The sequence below is a fragment of the Xenopus laevis genome, chromosome 1S (genome assembly GCF_017654675.1).
Source record: "Xenopus laevis strain J_2021 chromosome 1S, Xenopus_laevis_v10.1, whole genome shotgun sequence".
NCBI classification, from domain to species: Eukaryota; Metazoa; Chordata; class Amphibia; order Anura; family Pipidae; genus Xenopus; species Xenopus laevis.
The window spans coordinates 68,196,777-68,222,659 of NC_054372.1; the positions used below are offsets into that span (position 1 = coordinate 68,196,777).

Here is a 25,883-nt window from a genome sequence, read left to right on the forward strand (position 1 = left end):
CCAGACTTGCACATCCTGTTGTCCGAACAAGTACAAAAATCCCCTGATGGTCCACCAGCAAATATACCACTATTGTGAGGAGCTCAAAAGAGGTTCAGTCTGGGTGTGATTGCACCCACTGCAGGGCCGGTAATTACACTACTAAAAACACGTCTAAGAAATATTATCATACAACCATTTTTCAGGCCAAAATCTACCTCATGTGTGCAGTGATGGGCAGATAACTTTGCTGTCTCTGTCTGCAGACACACGGCAGATTTGAGCTTGGTGTTTACTGTTGATAGAGGTGTTGCATTAGCCTTAAACTATAGCTAGAAGGACCCCAAGCAGAAAATCCTGTCCTACAAACCTCCATTAGATGCTGAGATAAGATTTGCAGCTGCTGAAAGGTTGCTGGTTTAACACTCCTGCATAAACAGAGGATGCATGACAGTTTGGAGTTTCCCTACAAGATTAAATTAGGAGGAAGGGGTGGTAGGACGAGAGAGGGTAGCAAATTAGAGATGAATTACATTATCTGGCTCCTGCTTGCCTCAAAATACATGGTGGCAAATTCACTAACCTCCAAAAATTTGCCAGCGACAGCTTCACTCACATCACCAGGTGTAGATTCGCCAGGACAACGCTAATTCACCAGCGTTACTGCACCAAGTGAAGCAAAGTTGCGCTAGCGTTGGCTAATTTGCATACGGCGGGAAGTTAAAGTTGAATGGACGTATATGTAGCAGCAAATACATTACACTACACAAGCCCTGGAAACCTTAATAAAATAAAATAGAGTTGTTATATTGCCCTACACATTAGCCCAGTGTATAGTTTATGTGCCATATGTTAGGAAAGTAGGGGGGGGAAGCCGGTTACCACCAAAAAAAATTTCGCTCTTTTGCAGCCTATCACCCTGTGGTGACTTTGGGAATTTTCAACTATTTTTTTTAGTAACTCTTATCTGCTCTCTTACACTTTACCTGGTCTGAGGTGGCGAAGGCAAGTCTGGTGCAAGAGGTAACGTTCCGTAAAATCCGCATCTTATTGAATTTGCGTAGTTACGTCCATTCGCCAGAGCGAAAATTCTCTTGGTGTTAAGGAGCGAAGTACCGCTAGAGTCTATCTCCTTCGCTAGCGAAGTTACGCCAGCAATGGTTGGTAAATCGGCGAAGTACCGAAACGACATCATACCGAAATGGCGAATTTTTACCCGCGTTAGTCACCTCGCCCTTTAGTAAATTTGCCCCATGGAATTTGTCATTAGACAGACAGGAACTTCACCCAGTGCTACCACAGTGTATGAAGTTAAAATATCACTGGTCTGCAGCCAGCAAGGTACATTGAATCTCTCCCCAAGCATAAAGTAAGGCCCCAGTGACACACTTGACATTTTCCCTGGCTGAATAGAATAGAAAAGGCTGATTCTCTTTCTGTCAGCACAGATCACATGTGGACATTAAAGGGATACTGTCATGGGAAAAAAACAAAAATTCAAAATGAATCAGTTAATAGTGCTGCTTCAGCAGAATTCTGCACTGAAATCCATTTCTCATAAGAGCAAACCGATTTTTTTATATTCAATTTTGAAATCTGTCATGGGGCTAGACATTTTGTCAATTTCCCAGCTGCCCCTGGTCATGTGACTTGTGCCTGCACTTTAGGAGAGAAATGCTTTCTGGCAGGCTTTTTTCCTTCTCAATGTAACTGAATGTGTCTCAGTGGGACATGGGTTTTTACTATTGAGTGTTGTCCTTAGATCTACCAGGCAGCTGTTATCTTGTGTTAGGGAGCTGTTATCTGGTTACCTTCCCATTGTTCTTTTGTTTGGCTGCTGGGGGGGGAAACGGAGGGGGTGATATCACTCCAACTTGCAGTACAGCAGTAAAGAGTGATTGAAGTTTATCAGAGCACAAGTCACATGACTTGGGGCAGCTGGGAAATTGACAAAATGTCTAGCCCCATGTCAGATTTCAAAATTGAATATAAAAAAATTTTGCTCTTTTGAGAAATGGATTTCAGTGCTGCTTCAGTTCTGCTGGAGCAGCACTATTAACTGATTCATTTTGAAAAAATTTTTTTCCCCATGACAGTATCCCTTTAATGGGACTAGATTTAAGTACAAAAAAGTTTTGAGGAATTGTTTTTTTCCCCACCTGCTTTTTACGCAAGTGGAGAAAAAGTCTAGTGTACCACTGTGTTCCCTAGTAGGAATTTCAACTAATTTTTCCGTCATGATGCAGTTATAGCTTGGATATTATTTGTGATGATTAAAACAATCACCTGTAAAAGTGGAGAACAATAAAATACAATCAAATCTGCATTTATTCATAATTCCTCAGATTTGTTCCAAATAGTTGCATAATGTCCAAGCTGGAAAAAACTGCATCTCCTTGTATTTTTAGCCAGCCAAGAACGGAAACATGCCAATTACTCCAGTTCCGCAGATTAAAATCAAAGTTATAAGTGGAAGCATTTGAATAATTTAAGCAGAATAAAGCCAAGTTAAAGAGGGAACTATTGTGAAAATTAAAATTTAATATAAGCGTCAAGAGTTTATCTCCAAGAGTATAAGAGTTTATCTCCAATATCTCTCTCTCTCTCTAAGGGCTCTTACTGACGAGCGTTTTTACCTGCTCTCCCCTGCGTTCCGTTTTTCTGCGTTTAGCCGCAGGGGAGTGCAGGAATACAGGTTGAGACGCAACATGCTGCATTTTTCCTGCATTCGGTGCCTACACGCGCCTGTGTGAGTACAGCCCCATTGGAAAAAATGTAATGCGTCTATTCCTGCGCTCCCCTGCGGCTGAACGCAGAAAAACGGAACGCAGGGCAGCGCAGGTAAAAACGCTCGTCAGTAAGAGCCCTTAGCATCCATTTCTCTTCATTCTCTCCTCATCCAGGAGTCAGACTATAATTGACAGATCCAATATATCATTTAGGAGGTCATAAGAGCTCATTCAAATGATTAATTTAAATCACTGACATCCTGCTTGTAAAGAATTTTGAATAATGAAGCTTATATTTTCTAGATGGTCCCCTTTAAATTGACCAAATAACTTCTGTCTTTTAACAAGGTTAAACAGTAAAAAACTAGATGTTTCATAGAAAATTTAAGTTGACAATGAAGGCAGAGCAATCGATTATACATAAAGGCAAGCCTACACAGCACTCAGAGGTGATTAGTTGCAGATGGACTGAATATGTTAAAGGATAAGTAAACCTTTATAATAAGTAAAATGTAAAATTGATGTGAGTGATATTCTAAGCACTTTTGTCATTTACATTCATTATTTAATTTCTCTTTTATTCCAAGATATTAAGGTATACATGTACTGTTAATTTCCAACATCGCCACCTGCTGGTCAGTTTCTAAACACCAAGTAGTCAAGGAAATTGTCAGGAGAAAAAAAGAGGCTGCTCTGATGTTCTTCTGCTTAGGAAAAAAATAGAAACCTCTCTCAAATCTTTCCTAAGAAGAAGAACATCAGAGCAGCCTCTTTCTTTCCCCTGACAATTTCCTTGACTACTTGGTGGTCAGACTGGTTGGAAACCAGCAGGTGGCACTTGTTGGAACAATATTCGTTTTTGTTATTTAGAACATGTATCCCTTAATATCTTGGAATAGAAAATAAATAAATAATGAATGTAAATTCATACCTCCTAACATTTTGGAAATTAAAAGAGGAAAAAAAAGTTGGCACGAGTAGTTTGGCGAAATTGTTTGTGACCAGCCCATTTTGTGGCCACACCCCCTGATTAACATGTTCATTATACAAAATTTGGCAGGTTATGAATGTTTGAACATATTTCTGTGGTTTTTCTCAGTTATTACAGTTTTGTTAATTAAGGTGGATTGCCCTTTAAGCTGTAAGTCTAACTTTTCCCAAAGGACTTATCTTACATTGTTACAATTACTTATTTGCTTATCTCGAAATTGTAACAAAGGTATCTTATCTGCTGCTGTAGCTGTTCTGGGCTCTCTGCCAAAAGCCAATTAAGTTAGAAACATTGTTTCTTTTTCTGGCTGTTCAGTGCAGAGAAAAACAAGACTTTCCAGTACAAATGAGGGACTGCGGATTGAGCTATCAAAAGAGGGACTGTCCCTCTAAAAACGGGACAGTTGGGAGGTATGTAAATTACAAAAGTAATTAGAATAGCAGCCTCATGAATTTTACATTCACTTGTTTGAAATGTTTACTTATGTACCCAGGATGTACTAGATCCATTCTAATGTGCAGTATCTCATGTGCAGTATCACTCTAAACCCTGGCTATACACTGCTTCTGGGAATAGCAGGCAATTTCAGAACAGACTTTGATAGCAATCACAAGATTGGGGGAGGTAGGGGATTAGGAGGCCCAGATGTTACATAATCAATAGTATTTACATTTTCTAAGAAAAGAAAGGGCCTACTTGGAAATTATACGTGCATTATAACTGCACAAAGAGCTGTCTGAAAATAACTTTAATATATCCTCAAATAATACAAGCGCATCAAAAATAACCTTGTTCGGCTGTTACTTTTAGGCTAATTCTATATAAATGTCAAAGGATTGCTAAATGAATATATTATGTAAACTTTACCACAATGTTGTGGTATAGAATTTCTTGTTTTTATTTTTATAGAATTTCTTCTAAATAGAATTCAGGTACAAGATCAATGATCTGGAAACCCATTATCCAGAAAGCTCTGAATTACAGGAAGGCCATTTTCCATAGACTCCAATTTAATAAAATAATTTAGACTTTATTTAAATGATTAACTAAATAATTTTTTCTCTCTCAAATAATAAAACAGTACCTTGTACTTGATCCTAAGATATAATTAATTTAATTAATTCTTATAACAATCCTATTGGGTTAAATTATTTTTTTTTAGCAGATTTAAGGTACGGAGACCCTTTATCCAGAAAACCCCAGGTCCCAAGGAAAACATGAAACTTTTACAAGATATATGCTCTATATGTTAACCAGGTGCAGAATCCAGAATATTTTCTTGTCACTTATTTGCATATTTGCATTTCTGAAAATAACATTAACAGGCTGATGATTTGACTTGTCAGCTACAATATGAAAAATCATGAACATAAAAAATAATTAATTCTGCAATGAATCTACATCACAATGACTTGGAGGTGGATTCATAATATTGAACAGTCCATAGCAACCAATCCTCTAACCAGACAACCATACTAGAAGGGGGAAAAATTGATTGGTTGCTAAGGGTTATTACTAGCCCATAAGATTTAATCCAGTATTCGGACAGCACCCACCCCCAAACATAGCAAACTGTCTTTCAGAAAAAGGTTTCCATAGAAACCCTAATAAAGGAAATGGACTATAAGGATAAATAATGTCTTATAATAATGTTATTGAAGGAGGTAGTTACATTAGTAGTTCATTAACCGGGTTCAAAAATCAGTTGATGCCATTCTGGCAACAAACAGAGACGTATATAATTAGATTTGCTTAACAATCAATGGCAGTTAAAGCAGAAAGAGCCATTTTTGGAGTCAAGAAAATGACCACCTGCACCCAGCTCCAAAGACTGAGCTGACAGCTGGCTTGCTGGAGGGTTTTTTTTCTGGATTAAACAGTAGAGCATTTTGTAACAGTCAAACTCAACAGATTCAAAGGGAACCTATCATACAAAAATATTTCATCCACAGGTGGGGGTGGTCCATTAGAATTTTGTTAAGAAAACTCTACTTGTAAGTAGTCTGCTGTCCAAACCCAGAGCTCCTTTCCATGCTTGTGATCTAGCTCAGTCATTACGTGCATGTATGTGACATAGGATTGGTCAACACGTTCTCAGTTGTATGTCACAGGCATTCACATGAAGAGTCAGCTGGGTTACTCACTCGATATGCACATGCACAACATGGCCACCTGCACCAGGAGCTCCCTCGGCATAACATTTGTGAAGAAGGTTTTAGTGACAAAATATTATTGTTTCCACTAACTAGACTGCATGATGTATTTGTATGATAGGTGTTCTTTTCTTATCTAATAGGGTAACAGATAAAACAAACTAGATATTCCTTTTTTCTACAGACATCTATTTTAGGTACAAATCCAGGTATTAAATGAACTTTAAATCATTCATATATGCACCGCATATTTAAAATCTGGCCTCAATGATTAACCCTTGGGAAATAGGTTGTGGGAAATGGGTCCCAAATCGGGGTGATATGATCACTCAGGCCCTGGGCTAATGACTGGATCATAATGGAGACCATGGTAGGCCCATCAGAAGAGGACTACATCAATGAAACAATGCGGTCTTCATCCAGACAGTTTCTAAACCTTCCCAATAGATATCTGGCTTTTGTGGTGGGCCCATACAAGGGCAGATAACCCGACAATTCAATCTTAATTTGATGCTTACATTTGCCTGTGTATGGACAGCTTTTTACTGTGTACTGCACAATGTTTATTATTTACATTTATTAAATATTTCCTACTAACATCTGATGAATTGCAAGATGCCTTTTGCTGTGCTGGATTCTGAAATCTTTTTCTTCTACAATATATATATTATAACACACAGGAAGGGACAACCTTGTACAGCTCAAAAACTAAAGGGGTAAATAAAACAGGTTTTCAGCAAGTCTGAAAACAAATGCCTGAGTGAAAAATATTAATTAAGGCCCTTTGTAAGTTTTATCGAATTTCTAAGTAATGGCCTAGTAGAACCAAACCCTTTGCACAATGTGTGTGTTGCCTTCAAAAGATCAAATAAAGCTTATTTAAAAATTATGTAATCAGGGTCAGAACTAGGGGTAGGCAAAAGAGGCACCTGCCTAACATACATTTCACTATACATTGGATGTTTTATGAATACAAACTGTTTGGGCAATAAAATGGACAAGGTAAGCAGCTAGTAGGCACATATAACAATGCAAGAGAAGAGGTGGTTAAATGGCAGGGAACAGCTTTGAATATGGCTTGTTTTCCTTTTGTTTTAGGATTATCAAAACAGAATGGCAAAGGCAGTGTTGCAAGGGAGGGGGCAGACATACTGCCTTATTGTCAGCATGTTAACCCCTTTATTGCCCTATGTGACGTGTTTTAATTTTCAATGAACCAAACACTTGATTTCAGCCTTTTGGCTATGACAGAGCTCTCTCCACAAGGCCACTGCACCAAAATACAGAATAGCAGAGGTTATGGAATTCAAAATAAAGAACACAAAATGCAACCAATTAACATTTCTCTTTTTAAATATATTACAGAAGATATATGATGATGATGCTTTAACAGAAACCAGCATTCCATTCATCATCATCACCACAGATAAAATATGCCTCAATACAGAGTATTGGTTTATCAGCAGGCCACATATGACCTTCAAAATACCGATTCCAGTTTTCCGAGGAGTGGAATATTTCTGTGTACCAGACCTGCACACAATAAGTGCTATTTTTGACATAAGAAGTACATCCTGGAGTCAATGATATCCGATGAGAATCTGACAGTTGCACGGAAAATCAAAACCAAGATTCAACAAGCTATTTAAGCAGTAGAAAGGTATTTGTTTACAGAGAATGAAACTATTCTGTCTATTGCAATAACATGTTTTAAGCACCACACTAGTATAAAGGGGAATGATGTACTAATAATAATTAAGGATGCCTCAGCAAAGGATTATGGGATGTTGCTATGGCAGCGTATCACTCCATACCTTCAGGATTGGGCTCAGGGTCTGGCGTGAGGGAGATGTCATCAAGTTCGCGCAGGCAAAGCCATTCCCCATCCATAGAGACGCGGAACTTACACAGGTAGATAGTCTCCATAGCAGCCTGTGTTATCTTGTCTGTAGTGGGGGTCGGCATGTCGCTTTGAGGCGTGAGAGCCGACATGATGGGTCAGCTGGAGTGATAACCACACACCACACAAACAGAATGAAAGACAAGCAAGGAGAATAAAAACAAGGCAGAAAACTCAAATGAAATTGTGTAAATAAATACAGTACTAAAAGAATAGTATGTATGAAATCCGGACAGGAGAGGTGCTCAGTCTTGTGTTAATTCTTTTCGGTTTGCTTCTGTCTCTTCCGCCCCCCTGCTGTACCACCAGTATGTTATCACTGCCAATCAGCAGGCGTCAAAGCCTCTTTCTGATGGGCACACTTCAAATCCTCAAAGTCTCTCCTGATTCCAGGAAGAAGGGATGAAAGCAGATACACACTGTCAAGTCAATTAAGACAGGGGAAATCAAAGAAACGAAGGAATCAATCGGAGGTTCCAAGGATTTCCAAAACAAGAGGCAGTTGGGGTTCTGCCCAAGCCATGCACTTCAAATCTTGTAGGATTGGTTGTGCGCAGTAAGCAGGGTGTTGACCAAAATGGCTGACTAATGAAGAGAAAAGAAAATTCACACTCATGTGACCAAATGCTATGAGCGTAAGCAAGTCCCAGGATGCTGTCTGGGTGCTGCTGATGCAGAGAATAAGAGAAAGCAATTAAAATGATCTCTCCTATAACCAACCCTGCAGCCTTCTCTGTGGCAGCCTTCCTCTCCCCTCCCCCGGAACTCCTCCTCCCCACACATGCTGCTTGCAAATAGAGGATCAGGGACAACACAATAAGCTTATTGTTACCCATCCTTGTCACTAATAAAATGTGGCACAGCTAAGAATACTGTATCCCAGTAAAACATGGCTTTTGATAATTGCCTAGTTTATATATATATATATATATATATATATATATATATATATATATATATATATATATATATATATATATATATATATATAAAGGGATACTAAAATATTTAGATATAACATCCAGGATGCTGCCAAATGTAATGGTAATTTACCTTTAGTCCTCCTTTATCCATTAATGCCACAGCATAATTAAAAGAGAAGTAATATTATCATGGCAACAAATAGTACAGGTATGGGACCTGTTATCCAGAATTCTTGGGATCTGGAGTTTTCTGGATAACGGATATTTCAATTATGTTCCAAATGATTGAAATATCCGTTATCCAGAAAACTTCTGTAATTCAGAGCTTTCTGGATAAAGGGTTTCCAGATAACAGATCCTATACCTGTACTTGTCCACTCCTGTCAGCATAACTTGCCTTTAGGCAAAACAATTCAGTGCTATGTAGTGTGAGTGAAGAACACCAAACATCTGTTCACATGGAATAGCTGGTTCTTGTTCATAGTAGTCAAAAATTAACAATATAGTAGATGGGTGAATCTTCATTAACCCTTTAGTAAGAATGCAGAAAAGAAAAGCAAGAGAGGTGGTGAAAAGTATATATATAAGTGTAGATTTATGTCATGGAAGTCAAACTGAGGACTTCTGGGGTTTGGATTGCCACCTTCTTAGCAAAAGTATACTGGCCAGGGTGGAGGCGCGTCCATAAAGGGGCGGGTTGTGACATCAAAGGGGTGGGGTCGCAACGTTGAAGGGACAGAATCGACGTAGAGGGGCAGGAGCCTGTTACGAAGAGTGGAATTGGCTGCTGACTAGGTAGGTATAAGAACAAGATAGAGCAGGTAGGTATAGGAGCTAGAGCATACAGAAAGGGTGGATTGGAGGCAGGCTGGGGCAGATTGATTGGTAATGACAATGACGGTGAAACACCGACCAGGTGGCAACCCTATTGGGTGCAGTCAGTAAGCTGGGCAATACAAGTAGACAGAACCATGCAGCGTTGCTTGAGAACTAGAGGAAAACTAGAGTAGAAAAGACACATGGGATAGGCAGCAAATAAGAATCCAGTATGCAGGCTGCAAGTCAATCCAGGAAAACAAAAGACAAAGGAATAAGGTGCAGGTCAGGAAAAAAAAGCATAAGAAGCTAATGAGAACTAGCAATAATGCAAATGACAGCAGGAAGAGGCTGGCATATAAAGATCTTGGATTACTGAACTGCTTGTACTTGGTCTTAATAAGGCAGCCTGCAGAACAAAGAAGAAAAAGGCTGTTGTGCACGGATTTGTAACCTGTAGGTATAGGTTGCACACAAATACGAGTCCCCGTGTTGGTTAGGGTGGTTTTTGATGACCCCAGTCCCTTAATAAGGTAAGATTTCATCCTACAATACAAAATAGCCAATAAGAAAAAAACACAAACATAAACCAATATTAGGCTTAGAAAGGAAATAATTTGTAAAATTTGGAATTATTTGCGTAACCTCAAAAATTTTAAAAATCACTTCAAAGCTTGCTCTCGTTACCACCGAAGATTTCAATAACTGTCTGCATTTTTGGGTGATTTGTCGCCCGCAGTTACACAAATTTATTGCAAACTAAAAATCTCCCAATAAGCCATTCCCTTAGGGTGGTGGCACATAGGGAGATTAGTAGATTAGTAGGGTGACTTCGGAAAATGAAGCGATATGTATGCCATCCAGCTGGCGGGAAGGCATTTGTGGAGATTAATCTCCTGCAGTAGAGAAGATTTGTCGCTTGGCTACTAATCTCCCCATGTGCCATCACCCTTAGGGGCATATTTATCAAGGGTCGATTTTCGAATCTGAAAAACTTCGAAATTCGAATTCAAAAAGACCAACCAAATTAAGTCGAAGGTTTTTTTTGGCCGAATAGGTCTGTTTTCGATTGAATAGGTCTGTATTTGGGCAAATTCGAATCATACGAATCAAAGAAATAACACATTCGATCGAATTTGAATCAAAGTTTTTCCCAAAAAGTCCACCAATTGAATCCAGATAGGTTCTAGGAGGTCCCCCTTAGGTTAAAACAGCGGTTTTTTTGGCAGCTTTTAGATGGTGAATGGTCGGTCTAATTTTTAAAGAGACTGTACATGATAAATTTCGATATTCAAAATTTCTAATTTTTTTCAAATTTGAATCGAATTTGGACTATTCCCTAGTCGAAGTACACAAAAAATAGCTCAAAATTAGAATCTTTTACATTTGAAAATTCACCGTGACCTTTGATAAATCTGCCCCTTAGTGTTTCATGCAGCAATTTTGATATAGTGGTCTTTGTATTGTTAATACCCGAAACACTAGTCTAGCAACACAGTGCTGTTGTTTGGCTGCAACCTTAGAGGCTACCAACCGGAGATCTCGAATTCTCTAAATGACCCTGAAAATTAAGATATCCATTTTCTTTTTTTCCCTGAAAGGGATTATTTTTGTCACTTGGTAATGGAATACAAAAAAGGCAAACCTCACTGCTCTGTAACCCTCATTGGAGTGCTTAGAGAGAAATAAAGTCCACATTTGCAATAATCACTAGCAACTAGAACTATTCCTAGTTATTCTCTAGAGACATCACAAGTCTTTAACTGTATTGGATTTCCTTAACAATTTTTAAATTTTTTATGAGAATAGCTGTTGTCCTACTGTGTCCATGTGTAACACAATATTGAGAACTGACCTATTTGCATAGCCAGCCATTAAATATTAGGTCTTCCTATTAGTGTATAGAGGACAGAATAATGTAAATATAGAACCTCTGTCCAACAACTCAGGGTAGCAGTGACCAGTCAGACTAATAACATTTTGTTTAACTGAAGTCTTAAAAATTTCTCTAAAGAAGTGAAATCCAATTAGAGCTACAGTACATTGCCTCGGTTTATAAGCATCCCTATTGTCTGATACAAGGTTTATGGTGGTATGAGGTATGACCATACAGAACAGGCTTAACCTTTGTATAAAAGAGACCTTATTTTTTTAATGAAGACATACAAATTCATTGCATCATACAAGTTATAATACTAACCACTCATTGGCTATTGGTAGCATGACTCTTTTTCTGGCTGTTCAGTGCAGGAGATGAAAGAGAAAGTCAGGGACATTTCAGTAACAATCCAGGACAGCAGGTTGAGCGGTCAAATTCGGGACTGGTCCGGGGAAAAAAGGGACAGTTGGGAGGTATGATATTGCAGGATAAATACAGTGCCAAGTCCATGTATAAAACAGTACTACAAGAACACATGGCAGAATAAAAGCTGGGACAATTTCATGATTAATGTCACTGAACACACAGCAGAGGCAAAAATAGGGCCTTTATTATGATAGCATAAAAATAATATAACAGGGAGTGACTGAAAGATGGTCTTAAATATATAACAAGAAGCACAAAAGCAGATCCCTAATCCTACTTTCACAAAAACCAGGCAATAGGTTTGTTCTGCCAGAAGGTAAAAGTTGGGGAGATCTGGCTGAGGAAGAGGAGGCAGGGCTGAGGGATGAAGAAAAGAGAGAGAAGCGGAAGGCTGGGGTCTTGGGAAAAAGTAACAGAGGGGCAAGAGGAGGTTTTGAGGAATGGGAGTCCCTAGAGGAGGATATTGAGATTGACCTGGAGGGTGAGGAGAGTACCCCAAAATTCTAAGTGAAAAAGAGGGGTGAGGAAAGTGGTGGTGCCAGGCACCAACTAAATAGGATTTAATAATAGTGGAACTTACTTTCATTAATGTTTCATTGGTTAATAATGTGATGCTTTTCTGTTTCTGAAATGTTTATTTAATTGTCTTTACTTTGAATAAAATTCCCTACTTCCAAAACTTTCATTGCTGCACTGTTGGCAATAACTTTTCTTTCAGCCATTTTCACACAGTGCCAGAGTTGGCAGGTCTTATTTTCAAAACCAGCCAAAGACAGTCAAAAAAACAGCCCAAAACTAGCCAAAAGCCACTTAAAATGCAGCACAATATGTGCAGTGAAAAAAATCTAAAAAATAAAAAAATATATGTGACCTCTGAAGTTTGTAATCACTACCCATGCGCAGTGCTGACTCTCCAGTAGTGATGAGCAAAAATAGTCGATAAACTCAAATTTTGGGTCAGGCGGGTTTGGGACAACATCCACACAATGTTTGTGGGTCACAACCTTACAGTACCCCACTTCTACCACCATGTGTTCCTTTATATACTTTTTGAGCCTACATGCCGTGTCCCTTGTGATATCAGAGTGGGGCGGGGCAGGCACGAAGGCAGAGGAATATAAATGGGAAGCCTACCAGCATAGGGTGCTGGAGAGCAGAAGACCCTTTAACGGGTACCTGCCCAGCACCCCCTCTCCATTGCTGTGCCCTAGGCAGGTGCCTCTTCTGCCTATGGCTGTAAATAAACATAATAAATTATAAATATGACACAGTTTCAACATATCATTGGTGAATATCAGCGGTGGGGTGGGATTTCTTCTCTCTCCCAAATGCAGGTTTCAAAATCTAACTACACCGTCTTCTCTCTCCTTCACTTCTTTTGAAGTCCACAGCATACGTTTGTTTTCTCCAATCTCTCTGCGTGTTGCTGTCATATATCGCCCCCCAGGTCCCTACTCCACCTTCTTGGATCACTTTGCTGCCTGGCTTCCATACTTTCTCTCCAGTGAGACACCTGCTCTCATTTTAGGGGACTTCAACATCCCCATTGACAACTCTGCTTCTGCTGCCACCTCTAAACTTCTCTCTCTAACAGCTTCATTTGGTCTCTCTCAGTGGACCGACTCACCTACCCACATCGAGGGTCATGCTCTTGACCTTATATTCTGCCACTCATGCTGCCCATCCAACTTAATAAACTCTCCCTACCCTCTGTCTGACCATCATCTACTCTCCTTTCAGATACTGCTTTCACCTGCACCTTCACAACTATCTCTCTCTACCCACACATACAGAAACCTTAATGCCTTTGAACCACAACAATTATCAACAGTATCAGCACAATCCATATCTCATATTAATACTCTCTCCTGTCCCAATATGGCAGCTTCTCTCTACAACGATGCCCTTTCAACAGCACTTGACTCCCTTGCACCTTCTACCACCCGTCACAGCCGGCCAGCTAAACCCCAACCCTGGCACACTAGTGTAACACGGTACCTCAGAAGATGTAGTAGATCAGCTGAGCGACGGTGGAGAAAGTCACGAACTGATCCTGATTTCATCCACTTCAAATTCATGCTCTCTTGCTATAACCGAGCTCTATTATTAGCCAAAGAACATTACTTCTCTTATCTAATATCTACTATGTCCTCCAAACCACAGCAGCTGTTTGCCACATTTAACTCACTTCTATGCCCCCCTCCACCTCCTCTACCTATTAATGTTACTGCCCAAGACCTTGCTCATTTCTTTAATGAAAAAATCGATCTCATTAGGCTGAGCATACCGTCCGACAACAATCTCAGACCAACGTGCAGTCCACTCACATCTACTTTGCACTCCTTCACCCCTGCAACTCTAGATGAAGTCAGCAAACTTCTAGCCAGCTCAAAACCCACCACCTGCTCCCTTGACCCCATACCCTCTCGCCTTCTCCACCCAATCTCTGATACACTCTCTCCTGCACTTACCCACCTATTCAATCTTTCACTCTCTACTGGTACCTTTCCATCATTATACAAACAAGCACTAATCACTCCTATCCTCAAAAAACCTTCCCTTGATCCCAGCTCTCCCACTAACTATCGACCGGTCTCCCTTCTTCCATTCGCCTCCAAATTACTAGAAAGGCTTGTTTATAAACGCCTGATCCAGCATCTCACTCACAACTCCCTCCTCGACCCCTTGCAATCTGGCTTCCGCCCATCACACTCGACTGAAACTGCCCTCACCAAAGTAACCAATGATCTTCTATTGGCAAAGTCTAAAGGTCATTATTCCATTCTAATCCTTCTAGATCTCTCTGCAGCCTTTGACACAGTTGACCACACACCACTCCTTGACATTCTACACTCATCTGGCATTCGGGACACTGCTCTTTCATGGTTTACATCTTATCTGTCTGACCGTTCCTTTAAAGTTTCCTTCTCTAACTCTACTTCTACTACTTTCCCACTCTCTGTTGGAGTTCCTCAAGGCTCTGTTCTTGGCCCCCTGCTGTTCTCGCTCTATACAACTTCACTAGGAAAACTCATTCAGTCATTTGGACTTCAGTATCACCTTTATGCTGATGACACCCAACTCTACTTGTCTACTCCTGATCTTTCTAACTCTGTCCTTTCCCAAGTCACAGACTGTCTCTCTGCTGTCTCCTCCTGGATGTCACAGCGCCACCTGAAACTGAACCTTTCTAAAACAGAACTCATTATATTTCCTCCAAGATCTTCCCCTGTCCCTCAGATATCACTCACCGTAAACAACACCACCTTTCATTCCACCACACAGGCACGCTGCCTAGGAGTCATCTTAGACTCTCATCTGTCTTTTTCACCACACATTCAAACACTTGCAAAATCTTGCCGTATTCAACTGCGCAACATTGCTCGAATACGACCATATCTCAGTTCAGAATCAACTAAAACACTGATTCAGTCTCTCATCATCTCCCGCCTTGATTACTGCAACTTACTCCTCACAGGTATTCCAACAAGTCACCTTTCACAACTCCAATCTGTTCTAAACGCGGCCGCTAGACTCATTCATCTAGCTCGCCGCTCAACATCAGCTGCTCCCATATGTATGTCCCTTCACTGGCTCCCAATCTCTTCTAGAATCAAATTCAAATTACTTACACTCACATTCAAGGCCCTTAATAATGAAACCCCTCCCTATATTTCATCTCTAATCTCCAAATACACTCCTTCACGAAACCTACGCTCTGCTTCTGATCTTCGCCTCACTTCTCCTCTGGTCACTTCTGCCCATTCTCGTCTACAAGACTTCTCTCGGGCTTCTGCTTTTCTCTGGAACTCTCTGCCACAAGCTGTCAGACTTTCTCCTTCCTTCCAAACTTTCAAGCGCTCCTTAAAGACCCATCTGTTTAAAGAGGCCTATTCGTTGTACCTTAATTAATCATTGCTATATCAAAAATGACAAAGTGTTTATACAATCCTAATGTCTCAATTGTACCCTAACCTTTTAGTTTGTAAACCCTATTGTACTCTGTAATCCTTGTCTGTTATCCACCATTTATTCCCTGTTTGCTATAACTGCAGTAAAGCACTGCGTATCTTGACAGCGCTATATAAATAAATGATGATGATGATGATGATATCATTTGTTCTCCAATACAATAAGAAAACTGGCCATAGATCTGAATACTTGGAATTGTCAATAATCTGCTCTAACGCATCTAGTGTCAATAACACCAGGACTAAAAGCAAATGACAGTCAATAGAACAAATGGTACATGCACTTTAGAAAGACAATAAGAATGGAAGAAAGAAGCAGTAATAGAACAATATTTTTTTAATGGGATTGTTTTATCCCATTAAGCATATTTTATCTTTCTTTATTCTGTGGATAAACCATAGTATTTTAGAAGAAATCACTCTACTGGCAACCAACAATTACTTGATGACCTCCATCGGAACTGCTATTAACCTTCAGTAGTATGTAAAGTCTACTGTTGCCCATACAAAGCTGCAAACTCAACTTCTAGCAGCTTACTGGCCCATGTATGGGACCTTCCAGATGAGATGGACTGCCCAAACAATACCTCACACAAAACGGCTTTCCAAGTGAGCAAATGTTTATGTGTATGCCCAGTTTGAATGACATGCACCCTATGCTACAAGAGTAGAGGAATCTAAACATATCCAGTATGTAAAGACCATGTAGTTACTATAAACTGTTACTTTTACTGGCAAGTGGCAGCCATTTAGATGTTGTAGCATTACTTCCCACCATCCCCAGCAGAAGATCCTCTGAATGAGTTTAGAGTCAAACAGTGCTTCTAGTATCAACAACCAACTAAGCACATTTTACATCATACACTGTAGAACATCATCCTCAAATATACCAAAATGGATAAAATGCATGGCAACAACTGTTAAATCTGTATTCTGCTGCAAAATTAATATCCTTGAAACAAATATTGCTGTTTGTATCTAAGGTAAAGTACGTAGCATGTATTTTCAGAAGCCGAGTTCATCAATCAATAGAACCTGCTGTATCATATGCTATCATCATAAGTATAATTTTCCCCTGACTGATGCTTGGATTCAAAAAAGGTCAAAAATTCAATTTGCAAAATATCAAGGTTATAAATGCAGCTAATGCTAACATCTAGTACAGAAAGCAGATCCAAGTCAATGTCAAGTAATTTTAAAAACATCCAAATTTAACTTGTTGACATTGAATTATAAGATAGTCAGGCTACCACAGGAGATAGAAAAGGGCATTGCCACACTATAGTTACGTATGTGATCTAACAGTAACAAACAAAAACATTTCTGAATCCATCAGAGGCCCTTTAAGTTATAAAGTTGTCAACAGCTAAACTTATTGCCAAAAAAACATTGTCTTTTTTCTAAGAAAAGCTCCATATAAGGTGTTCTAGGCCTCCTGGGAGGGAGTTTTTTAGTTGACAGGTGCCCCGCAAAACAAGTACTGAAGGTCTTTAGTGTATATAATAAGCAGTCTGTATAGATTAAAGGACAAGTAAATCTGACCAGGTTGTATTGGATGTCTGTATGAACTTGTCTAGTTTACTATAGAAAAAGCATTTGCAATGGTGTTTGCTATGTAATACAGTTTACTGCATTTTTTGCAGTACCTCACATGTTTGGTGATCGGTTGGTGCTATGCTTTCAGCATCAAGGCCTATTTTTCAGTGTTGATCAGTGGTGTTTGCCCAAGGTACATACCAACAGTGCAGAATACCAACAATAAACAAATTTGTTGCAGTGCTGCAGTGCAATGCACAATTCTGATCTGACCAAATACCAAATGAAAAAAATTAAAAATCTGATATACACTGTATAGAAAGCACTAGCATAAATGAAATATTGTTTGTGCATCTTAAAGCAAGGTATAATGAAATGTATGGCCTTTTACCCATAACTACAGAGATGAATGCTGAAAAAATTGATAGTGAACATAACATTTTTTTTTCTCTAAGTCTGTGTTTAGATCCATGGTAAATAACGAGACCATTTTTTTAATTCAGGCTGCACAGTAACTGTGGTGTATTTAGTGTTTCCATATAGATCGGTGCTGTTGGTGTTCACCTTCTGCATTTTCAATTATATTATTAATAAAGCTAGCATCAGTTTCCTAGCAAATTTATATTGATTTCACAATAACATGGGTAAGAAAAACCTACCACATTGACAGAGATGTGCATAAGTACCCATATAATACACAAAAGCCATGAATATCTTGTAAATTATATCCTTATAAACGGTGAGTTCTGATATCATCAGTTATAAACGGTGAGTTCTGATGTCATTTCTGTCACATGACTCACTGAAACTTGTGTATTATAATAAATAAAGTACCCCCAGTTGCAAAATATGAGGATATTAGAAGTTACCTCAGAGTTCCATGACCTGTATAAAAACACTCGGCCTTCGGCCGAGTGTTTTTGTATGGTCATGAAACTCATTGGTAACTTATAATATCCTTATATTTTACAAGAGTGGGTACTTTATTCACTATTTACTGCATGTTGTACACACATCAGGGCAGAGTGTAAATGTATAATTACAGATGGTGTAGCAGAAGAATCTGCAAAATTTAAGTAGGTGGGCATATTTATCAAGGGTCGTATTGAAAATTCGAATTTGAATTTTTTTATGGTCAAAACTGTCAAATTCGTTTAGGGAGTTATTCAAATTCGAATCGAGTTTTTCAAAAAACTCGAATTAGATTTTCGAGATTTATCATACTACCTTTAAGAACTCAAATTCGACTATTCGCCACCTAAAACCTGACAAATTGTTGTTTAACTCAATGGGAGATGTCCAGGGATCATTTTTGAGTTGTTTGCAGCCTTCCTGACATTCGCATTTTTTCGGAGAAAAAACTCAAAACGAGTTTTTAAAATTTATATAGAATTTTATTTGAATTTGATTCAAGTTTTCGGGTCGATCCTTTTCACCCGAGTTGGTTTTTTTGTCTGATGCATCTACTGTTGGGTTACCAGATTAATTGAATATTCAGGGACAAGTCTAGTAAATTCAGCTAAAAATGCTGCCCTGATTGCAATTGAATTTTCATGCAATCAGTTCAGACCTGCAACATGCATTTAGTAGTAGTACCACCACAGGGCAAATGTGGATACAAACAAGTGTAAAGGGCTAGGGTTAACAACATTTCTAGAAAAAAATTCCAGCCTTCTTATATTTTTAACTTTCCTCCCTAATAATAACACTGGCATCAAATTTTCATTTTACTAGTCAGTGTGACATTATTTTTGCACCCAGGGGAAAAAAAATGTAGCGGGTCACCATTGAACTGAAATTGAATCAGCTCCCTCCTCCCCAGATTGGTGTTTCTTATTGCATTCCTATGCAGTTTCTTTTTTGTGCATGGTGTAGTCCAAAAACGCAGTAAATTTACTCCATTCTTCTGTATATGGACAGTACCAAAGGATTTGCAGTGCAATGCTTAAACCAAACCCTTAATTATTAAAACCCCTGCCCCCCCCAACACTACATACAGGGCCAGATTTACATAGTGGGCGCACCTAGGCCCACTGCCGTTCGACGCCCCTGTCCCCTCCCTTTTATTAGTGCAAGTTTTCATCATCTGGACTGGAGCAATGGGGATTGGCGCACGGGAAATTTCATTGTTTTCGAAGCAATGTGGGTGTGGTTGGGCAGCATGCCGCCCCCTAAAATCCTGCCGCCCTAGGCCCAGGCCTAGGTGGCCTTTCCACAAATCCAGGTCTGCCTACATAGACCCCCTCCCTGCTCCCCTCCAGCCTAGGTGTTACCCCCAGTAATCCCCAGTGTTTGACCGGGCGCTAAGACCCTGTGGCCTTGGGCCCCCTAAGGCTGAAATTTAGCGCTGCTTCTAATGAAATGCAGCTCCACATATTCATCCAAGCACCACAAACCACACTTCTCTATAGGCATGGGGCAACCATATCAATAGTCCTATCAAAGTCTCCCTAAGCAACACCCTGAGACAGAAGTTGGTACACCAAAAAGACCCAACACCTAAGCACATGAAAAGTAATGAGGTCTATGCAATCCAGTATAGTGAATCGTTGGGAGGAGTATTAGGAGACCCTTCTGATGAGACTGAGAAAAACAGGGGCCATCTCACACTTTTCATTTTGCTTACACTTTTTCTCCACTGGGCCTTTTGGCTAGGTGGGAAAAACATTTTTTATCTTCGGCCTGCGGGCCGGAGCCTTCAGGCACCCCAAGCACTTATTTTGCACTTATTTTTTGAAGGCACTTATTTTTTGCACGTGTTTTTGTCTTGACTTTGCACTCGGGCTTTGCTGGCACGAATAGAGTCCCTCGGCTGTGCCTCCAGGCCAAAGATTTGGTGCTCAGGATGAAGCTTCGGCAGACCCCAAGGTAAATGCCGTGTGCCTTTTGTGGGGGGGGGGCGGGAAGACAGGGCCCACCCTAGCTCCGGCAAAGGTGGGCCCAATGACTTGAGTAGCCATCAGTGCATTGGCCTGGGGCTGTTAAGTAACACGGAGTCCATGCCCTTCAGGGTAGGACTCAGGGGACACCTGCACTTTGCACAATGGGTGTTAGAAAGCACGATCCCGGGCTTTCAAAAAAAAAAAAAAAAAGAATGTTCAGATCTATACATAGGGGAGACCTTTAATCTTTTAGTATATTATAGAATGCCAAATTCAAAGAAACATTTCAATTTGTCTTCATTATTTATTTATTTTTATAGGTTTTTAATGATATGCCTTCTTCTTTTTCTGTTTCCAGCTTTCAAATGGGGGGGGGGGTCTCTGACCCCATCTAAAATCAAATGCTCTGTAAGGCTACACCTTTCTTGTTATTGCTACTTTTTATTACCCATCTTTCTTTTCAGACCTTCTCCTATTTATATTATTTAAATCAATGCATGGTAATTTGGACTCCAGCAACCAGAATGTAGAAATTGCAAACAGGAAAACCACTAAGTAAAAAGCTGAATAACTCAAAACCACAAATAAAAAAATGGAAACCAATTACAAACTGTCTAAGAATATCACTTTGTACATCATACTAAAAGGTAACTCAAAGGTAAGCAACCCCTTTAATGGAACTATTGTGATTGGATATCTATGACTTTACAACTCTTAAAGTGATACTGACAGGTTCCTATAAAAATAGAAACGTGTCGGTATCATTAAATAGAAACTGCACGTGAAACATAATCAGCTAAAAGCTCTCCAAAACCGCCCACAGCCCGGCGAACGCCATTAAATCATCTTGCTGAGTTGTTTCAACTCCATAGGCTAGAGTCTTGTTTTCATTTGTAATTAGCCTATCCAGGGATCGCATCACCCCCAGCCCAGTGTGAATAAAACAACTCAGCAAGATGATTTAATGGTGTCAGAGGGTCGCCATTTCTAAGGTTCACCAGGCTGGGGGCGGCTTTGGGGAGCTTTTATCTGCTTATAGTTTGTGTGCAGCTTCTTTTCACTAATACAAACACGTTCCTATTTTTTATAGGAACAGGTCAGTATCACTTTAAGGGTTTAAATGCCAGGGAATTACCTACCACTCAACTGTGGTAACCTGAAGAAGCTGATGAGTGGTGAAACGTTTTTAAGGAAATTTATAGTCCAGTTGCTTTATCTTAATTTTAATAGCTATTGCCAAAAGCATGCATGTTTCCCAAATACAATGAGGAAATCAGTTTTAAGATAAAACCAAGTAAGAGGGCACAAGAGGGTTGAAGCAATAATGGTGACACGAGTCTAACAATGTCTCAAAACTACCATACCTTCAGTGAAGTATAGCATACAGTATGAGGCTGCACATCATCACAGATTAGGCATCTTATTAAAATATAACAAATAATGGTTAGTGCAATTTAAAGGGACACACTTCATGAGAACTAGGTTCAGTGTGCTAAAAAAAGAACTAGGTCAGGTGCTGGATCATCTCTCAGCAACGTCACTCATGATCTGTGTACAAAATACATACTTATACTAGGTGGTTCTACAATTCTACAAGATAAAAAAAATGACTATTAGCACTGAAAGTATCAGGGAGAATTTTCATTACAGTACTTGTAAATCTGTAAAGTGAGATTATCGTTGAAGGATCTGAATATCTTTACAAAGCAATGTAATTTAAGTCAGCTTCCAGCCATAACAATAAACATACCTTGAGTGTTTGCCACAACTTTGACCCAACACAACACTACAGTCACATGAGCTTAGTAGTAATACAGGATCAACACTACTCACTTTCTCTAAAACAGTTTCCAAACAACAGTTCTCAATTATAAAAAATGGCATTTCCAACCAAAGAACCATTTTGGGCTGTATATTTATTAACTGTATAATGTGTTCTAGCTTTAAGAGCCATTCCATTCCAACAACAACTCTGACTAGGGATAAAGAATTCAAATTTGGCAGGCCTTTACCAGTGTGACACACAGCATGTGATAATTACGCAATATGTGTATAGTAATAACATAGCCATATTAATTTAAATTAGATTCTGTGAAACCATGTATTATTTTTTATCATGCAATGTCCCCCCACAGTATTTGTCACTCACTTTTCTGGGCTTTTTCATTGTTGTGATTTCCTCCAACTCCAGTGTAGTTCATCATCATCATCATGAGCTGGAGAGAAGAAGATGGGGAGAGACCCCCCGATCCTGGTGAAGGGGGATCAGGGAAGGAGGGTTGCCATGAGGATGATGAGGACAGAGAAGATGAAGAAGAATTGTGAGAATAATCTTGAAGTGGATGCCCTGCTGCCCTGAGGGATTTAGGAGGGACAGATCTGGCATTTTGCTTCTTGGCACCGGGGTATAAGAATATAGGTGGGGGTAATGGCGATGCAGGGGGAGAGTCTAGTTCCTCGGTGTTGGGCTGTACTGCCTGACATTTCTGTATCCCTTGATCCTCACAGTTCCCACACACTTCCTCGCCCTCAATGTAACTGCTGACTCCTTGTGACTTTCCTTCCATAACTTCTAAACAAACGGCACTTGCAGTGATACCTTCTAGCTCTTGTTCTTACTGTGCCAGGACAGTCACCCCACACTACCGGCGCCCTCTTTTCTCAAGCCTTCGTTCGCGCTGGATCTCTCATGGTCATTCAGTGGATTTCCACTCAAGCTCTCTCACCCTAAGCAATGTACGGTCAGTCAGCAATGTGTCAGAGGTGAGAGTAAGAGGAGGAGGTCCGGCTAGTCACTGCCATTACTCGCACTGAGCCTGAGTCTCAGCTAAATGTACACAGCTATAGCCTAGCGATTGTTTCCTCATTCCCACTGGCTATATGTTTAAGCCCAGAACTCCCCTCACAGACAAAAGTGACAGTGAAAAGAGGAAGCTCAGATATACAAGGTCTCCTTCCTTTGGCTGTAGCTCCACCCCAGGCACGCCTATCTGTGAGTGCTATGCCTTCGTGCTGTGAGCTAGTGAATAGGGTGCTGCTGTCTGCACTGTGGTATAACTATACTCATAGGCGTCTGAAGGGGGGGGCGTGTGTGTGTCTCTCTCTCTCTCTCTCTCTCTCTCTTCTGCCTTCACTGACTGCTTCCTTGTTTTGCTGTGGAGAACAAAGGGAGTGGGCGGGCTTTTTTAAAATCTGCAGCTGCTCAGAAGCACTGTGTGAATACAGCAGAAAGAGAAGTCATTGCCCACAGTACAGCAATAAAAGTTGTGTAACTAGGATAGGGGATCTGCTTTTGTGCTCCCTGTAAGCCCCTCTTCCTGTTATAATGTTATAATACACAAAAGCCATGAATATCTTGTAAATTATATCCTTATAAATGGTGAGTTCTGATGTCATCAGTTATAAACAGTGAGTTCTGATGTCATTTCTGTCACATGACTAACTAAAATGTGTGTATTATAATAAATAAAGTACCCCCAGTTGCAAAATATGAGGATATTAGAAGTTACCTTGGAGTTCCATGACCTATATAAATACACTCGGCCTTCGGCCTCGTGTTTTTATATGGTCATGAAACTCCTCGGTAACTTATAATATCCTTATATTTTACAAGAGGGGGTACTTTATTCACTATATTGCCAGTTGTAGTTTTTCATTGCTTACTTTATATGCTTTCTTAATAAATGCCTCCGCTGTGTACAAATATGTTTTCAGCTGTGCATTTATTATTTACTAGTATTAGTCACCTGCCCCACACGAGTTTGTGCAGTCACATAGTCAGCGTTTGTGCACGCACTCGGGGGGTACAGGGTGTGTGGTGGATGGTGGATGGCCTGGCGCCCTTGGCAACCTTACAATGCTAAAGAGTTAAACAGCTGAGTCGTGCTGTCCTTAGAATCATTGTAATGAGCATTCCGGATAAAACGTCCCATACCTGTACAGGTTTTCCTGCATTAGACTTAACCGCCCCTGGAGAAATGCAATAAAATGGTGGCCATTGTTTCTTTGTATTCGTTGGTTTGGACCTCTGATCAACTACCTGCCCTGACCGCTGGCCTGTTTTTGGACTTTGTCTCTCATTTGGAATCAGCTCTGCCTTTACACAGGAAATGGAGCTTTGCCGAATAGTACCCAATCCTTAAATAAATACAAAGACAACAGTTCTGAAGTGAATCTGTGATGGTCACAGCTTTATTGTATTTCAGTAATATCACAAAGGACTGCTTGATCCCATGGAAGGCAAAAAACCCCTGTGGGGGACCAAAACGTTGAGCAAAATAAACCTTTGGAAGATTGATTCACCAAGTCCTGTGAGTGCCATTCTTCTGTATTGCTTATGTTATTTCTTAGCTCAGGCACCCAGGTGAAACAACTGCCTATGGTCTGCACCTTATGTCTTTCTCTCTCTCTATATATAATAGTTCTTCAAAACTGACGGACTCCAGGACTTCATAATGCAGTTAAAAAGGATAATTTATTGTCAACGTTTAGGTCCTTTTCTGGAACTTTCTCAAGACATTTCAAACAGATAGTGCTCCCCCTGCATTTAAAAGCAAGAGATGGCACCACAAATCCCTGTGTGATGTCATCAGTGACATAGAAACAGTGTCCAGATCGTATACATCCATCAAACACATTTTGAAACACTTCAAAACCCATAACATATATATATATGAATATCGCATAGGCTAGTACAATCCAGATAGCTGCATAAACGTTATAGAGCTGGAAAAAGGCAGGCACATTGCCATAGCAACGCGTCTGAATGAAGGTTGCTTAAGCAGAGTTGCATGCGTCTGAGGCACAGTTGTCATAGAGATGCATGTCCAAATATGGCTTATCTCTGAAGCAAGACAGTGAGGAGACCCGGCAGTGAGCACAGGAACTTGGGTTTTCCATATAGGGGGTCTTTCTGTCTACTAGAAAATCATGTAAACATGAAATAAACCTAATAGGCTGGTTTTTCTTCCAATAAGAATTAAATCCTATTTTAGTTACCATCGAGTACAAGGTGCTGTTCTATTGTTACAGAGCAGGAGTGCCCATACTTTACTAATGTGGGGTCTACTTTTAGTGATATTGTCCTATTATGATCTACATCCATAAAATCACTGTTAGCATGTTCCATGGAAAATATTACTCAAATATTATATTGATTTATAAGACAATTTATACTATTTTTAAAAAACAACTATTTCTTATGTAGCCTTAACAGAATAAATATCTGAATGAAAAGAAAAAAACAAAAGGGTAATTTAGTGAAGCTGTTTGTTGACAGTGTCTTGAGATCTACTGATCACCAGCTAAAGGTCTACTGGTAGATCCCGATCTACCTTTTGGGCACCCCTGTTACAGAGAAAAAGGAAATCATTTGTAAAATTTCCCATTATTTAGATAAACTGGAGTCTATGGGAGACAGCCTTTCCGTACCAGTACAATGTCTTGGTCATCAATAACGTGAATAGTGTAGAAGCTGTGACATATACAAATTACATTTTTTCTAACCTTATCTGTAAATTTGAGGCAATGCTATTGTTAGTGATGGGGGCAAGGTAAAAGTACCCAGTGTGGGGCCCTATTATTTATAATCATCTCTGCTATAAGGTAGTACTGCCGCCATTAATACAGCCTAATTATCCCACACTCCTATCTCTGCGGGACACACAAAGAGCAGGGCTCAAGTTGGGCAGTTGCAACC

The 25,883-nt window shown here is 39.9% G+C and overlaps 1 protein-coding gene across 3 annotated transcripts in view; it reads right to left on the reverse strand.

The window, feature by feature from the left end:
* Window positions 1-23,291, reverse strand: part of rufy3.S (RUN and FYVE domain containing 3 S homeolog) — a 43,471-nt gene extending 20,180 nt beyond the window's left edge. Inside the window, exon 1 of one of the 3 annotated variants that reach the window (XM_018243428.2) lies at window positions 22,335-23,291. In XM_018243428.2, coding sequence (XP_018098917.1) covers window positions 22,335-22,752 — 418 coding nt within the window. In that variant the 5' untranslated portion in view covers window positions 22,753-23,291. Of the gene's footprint in view, window positions 1-7,666; window positions 8,501-22,334 lie in introns of those variants that run through there. The other 2 variants (XM_018243429.2, XM_018243430.2) reach the window with 2 other exon arrangements.
* Between the last annotated feature and the right edge of the window lie 2,592 nt (window positions 23,292-25,883).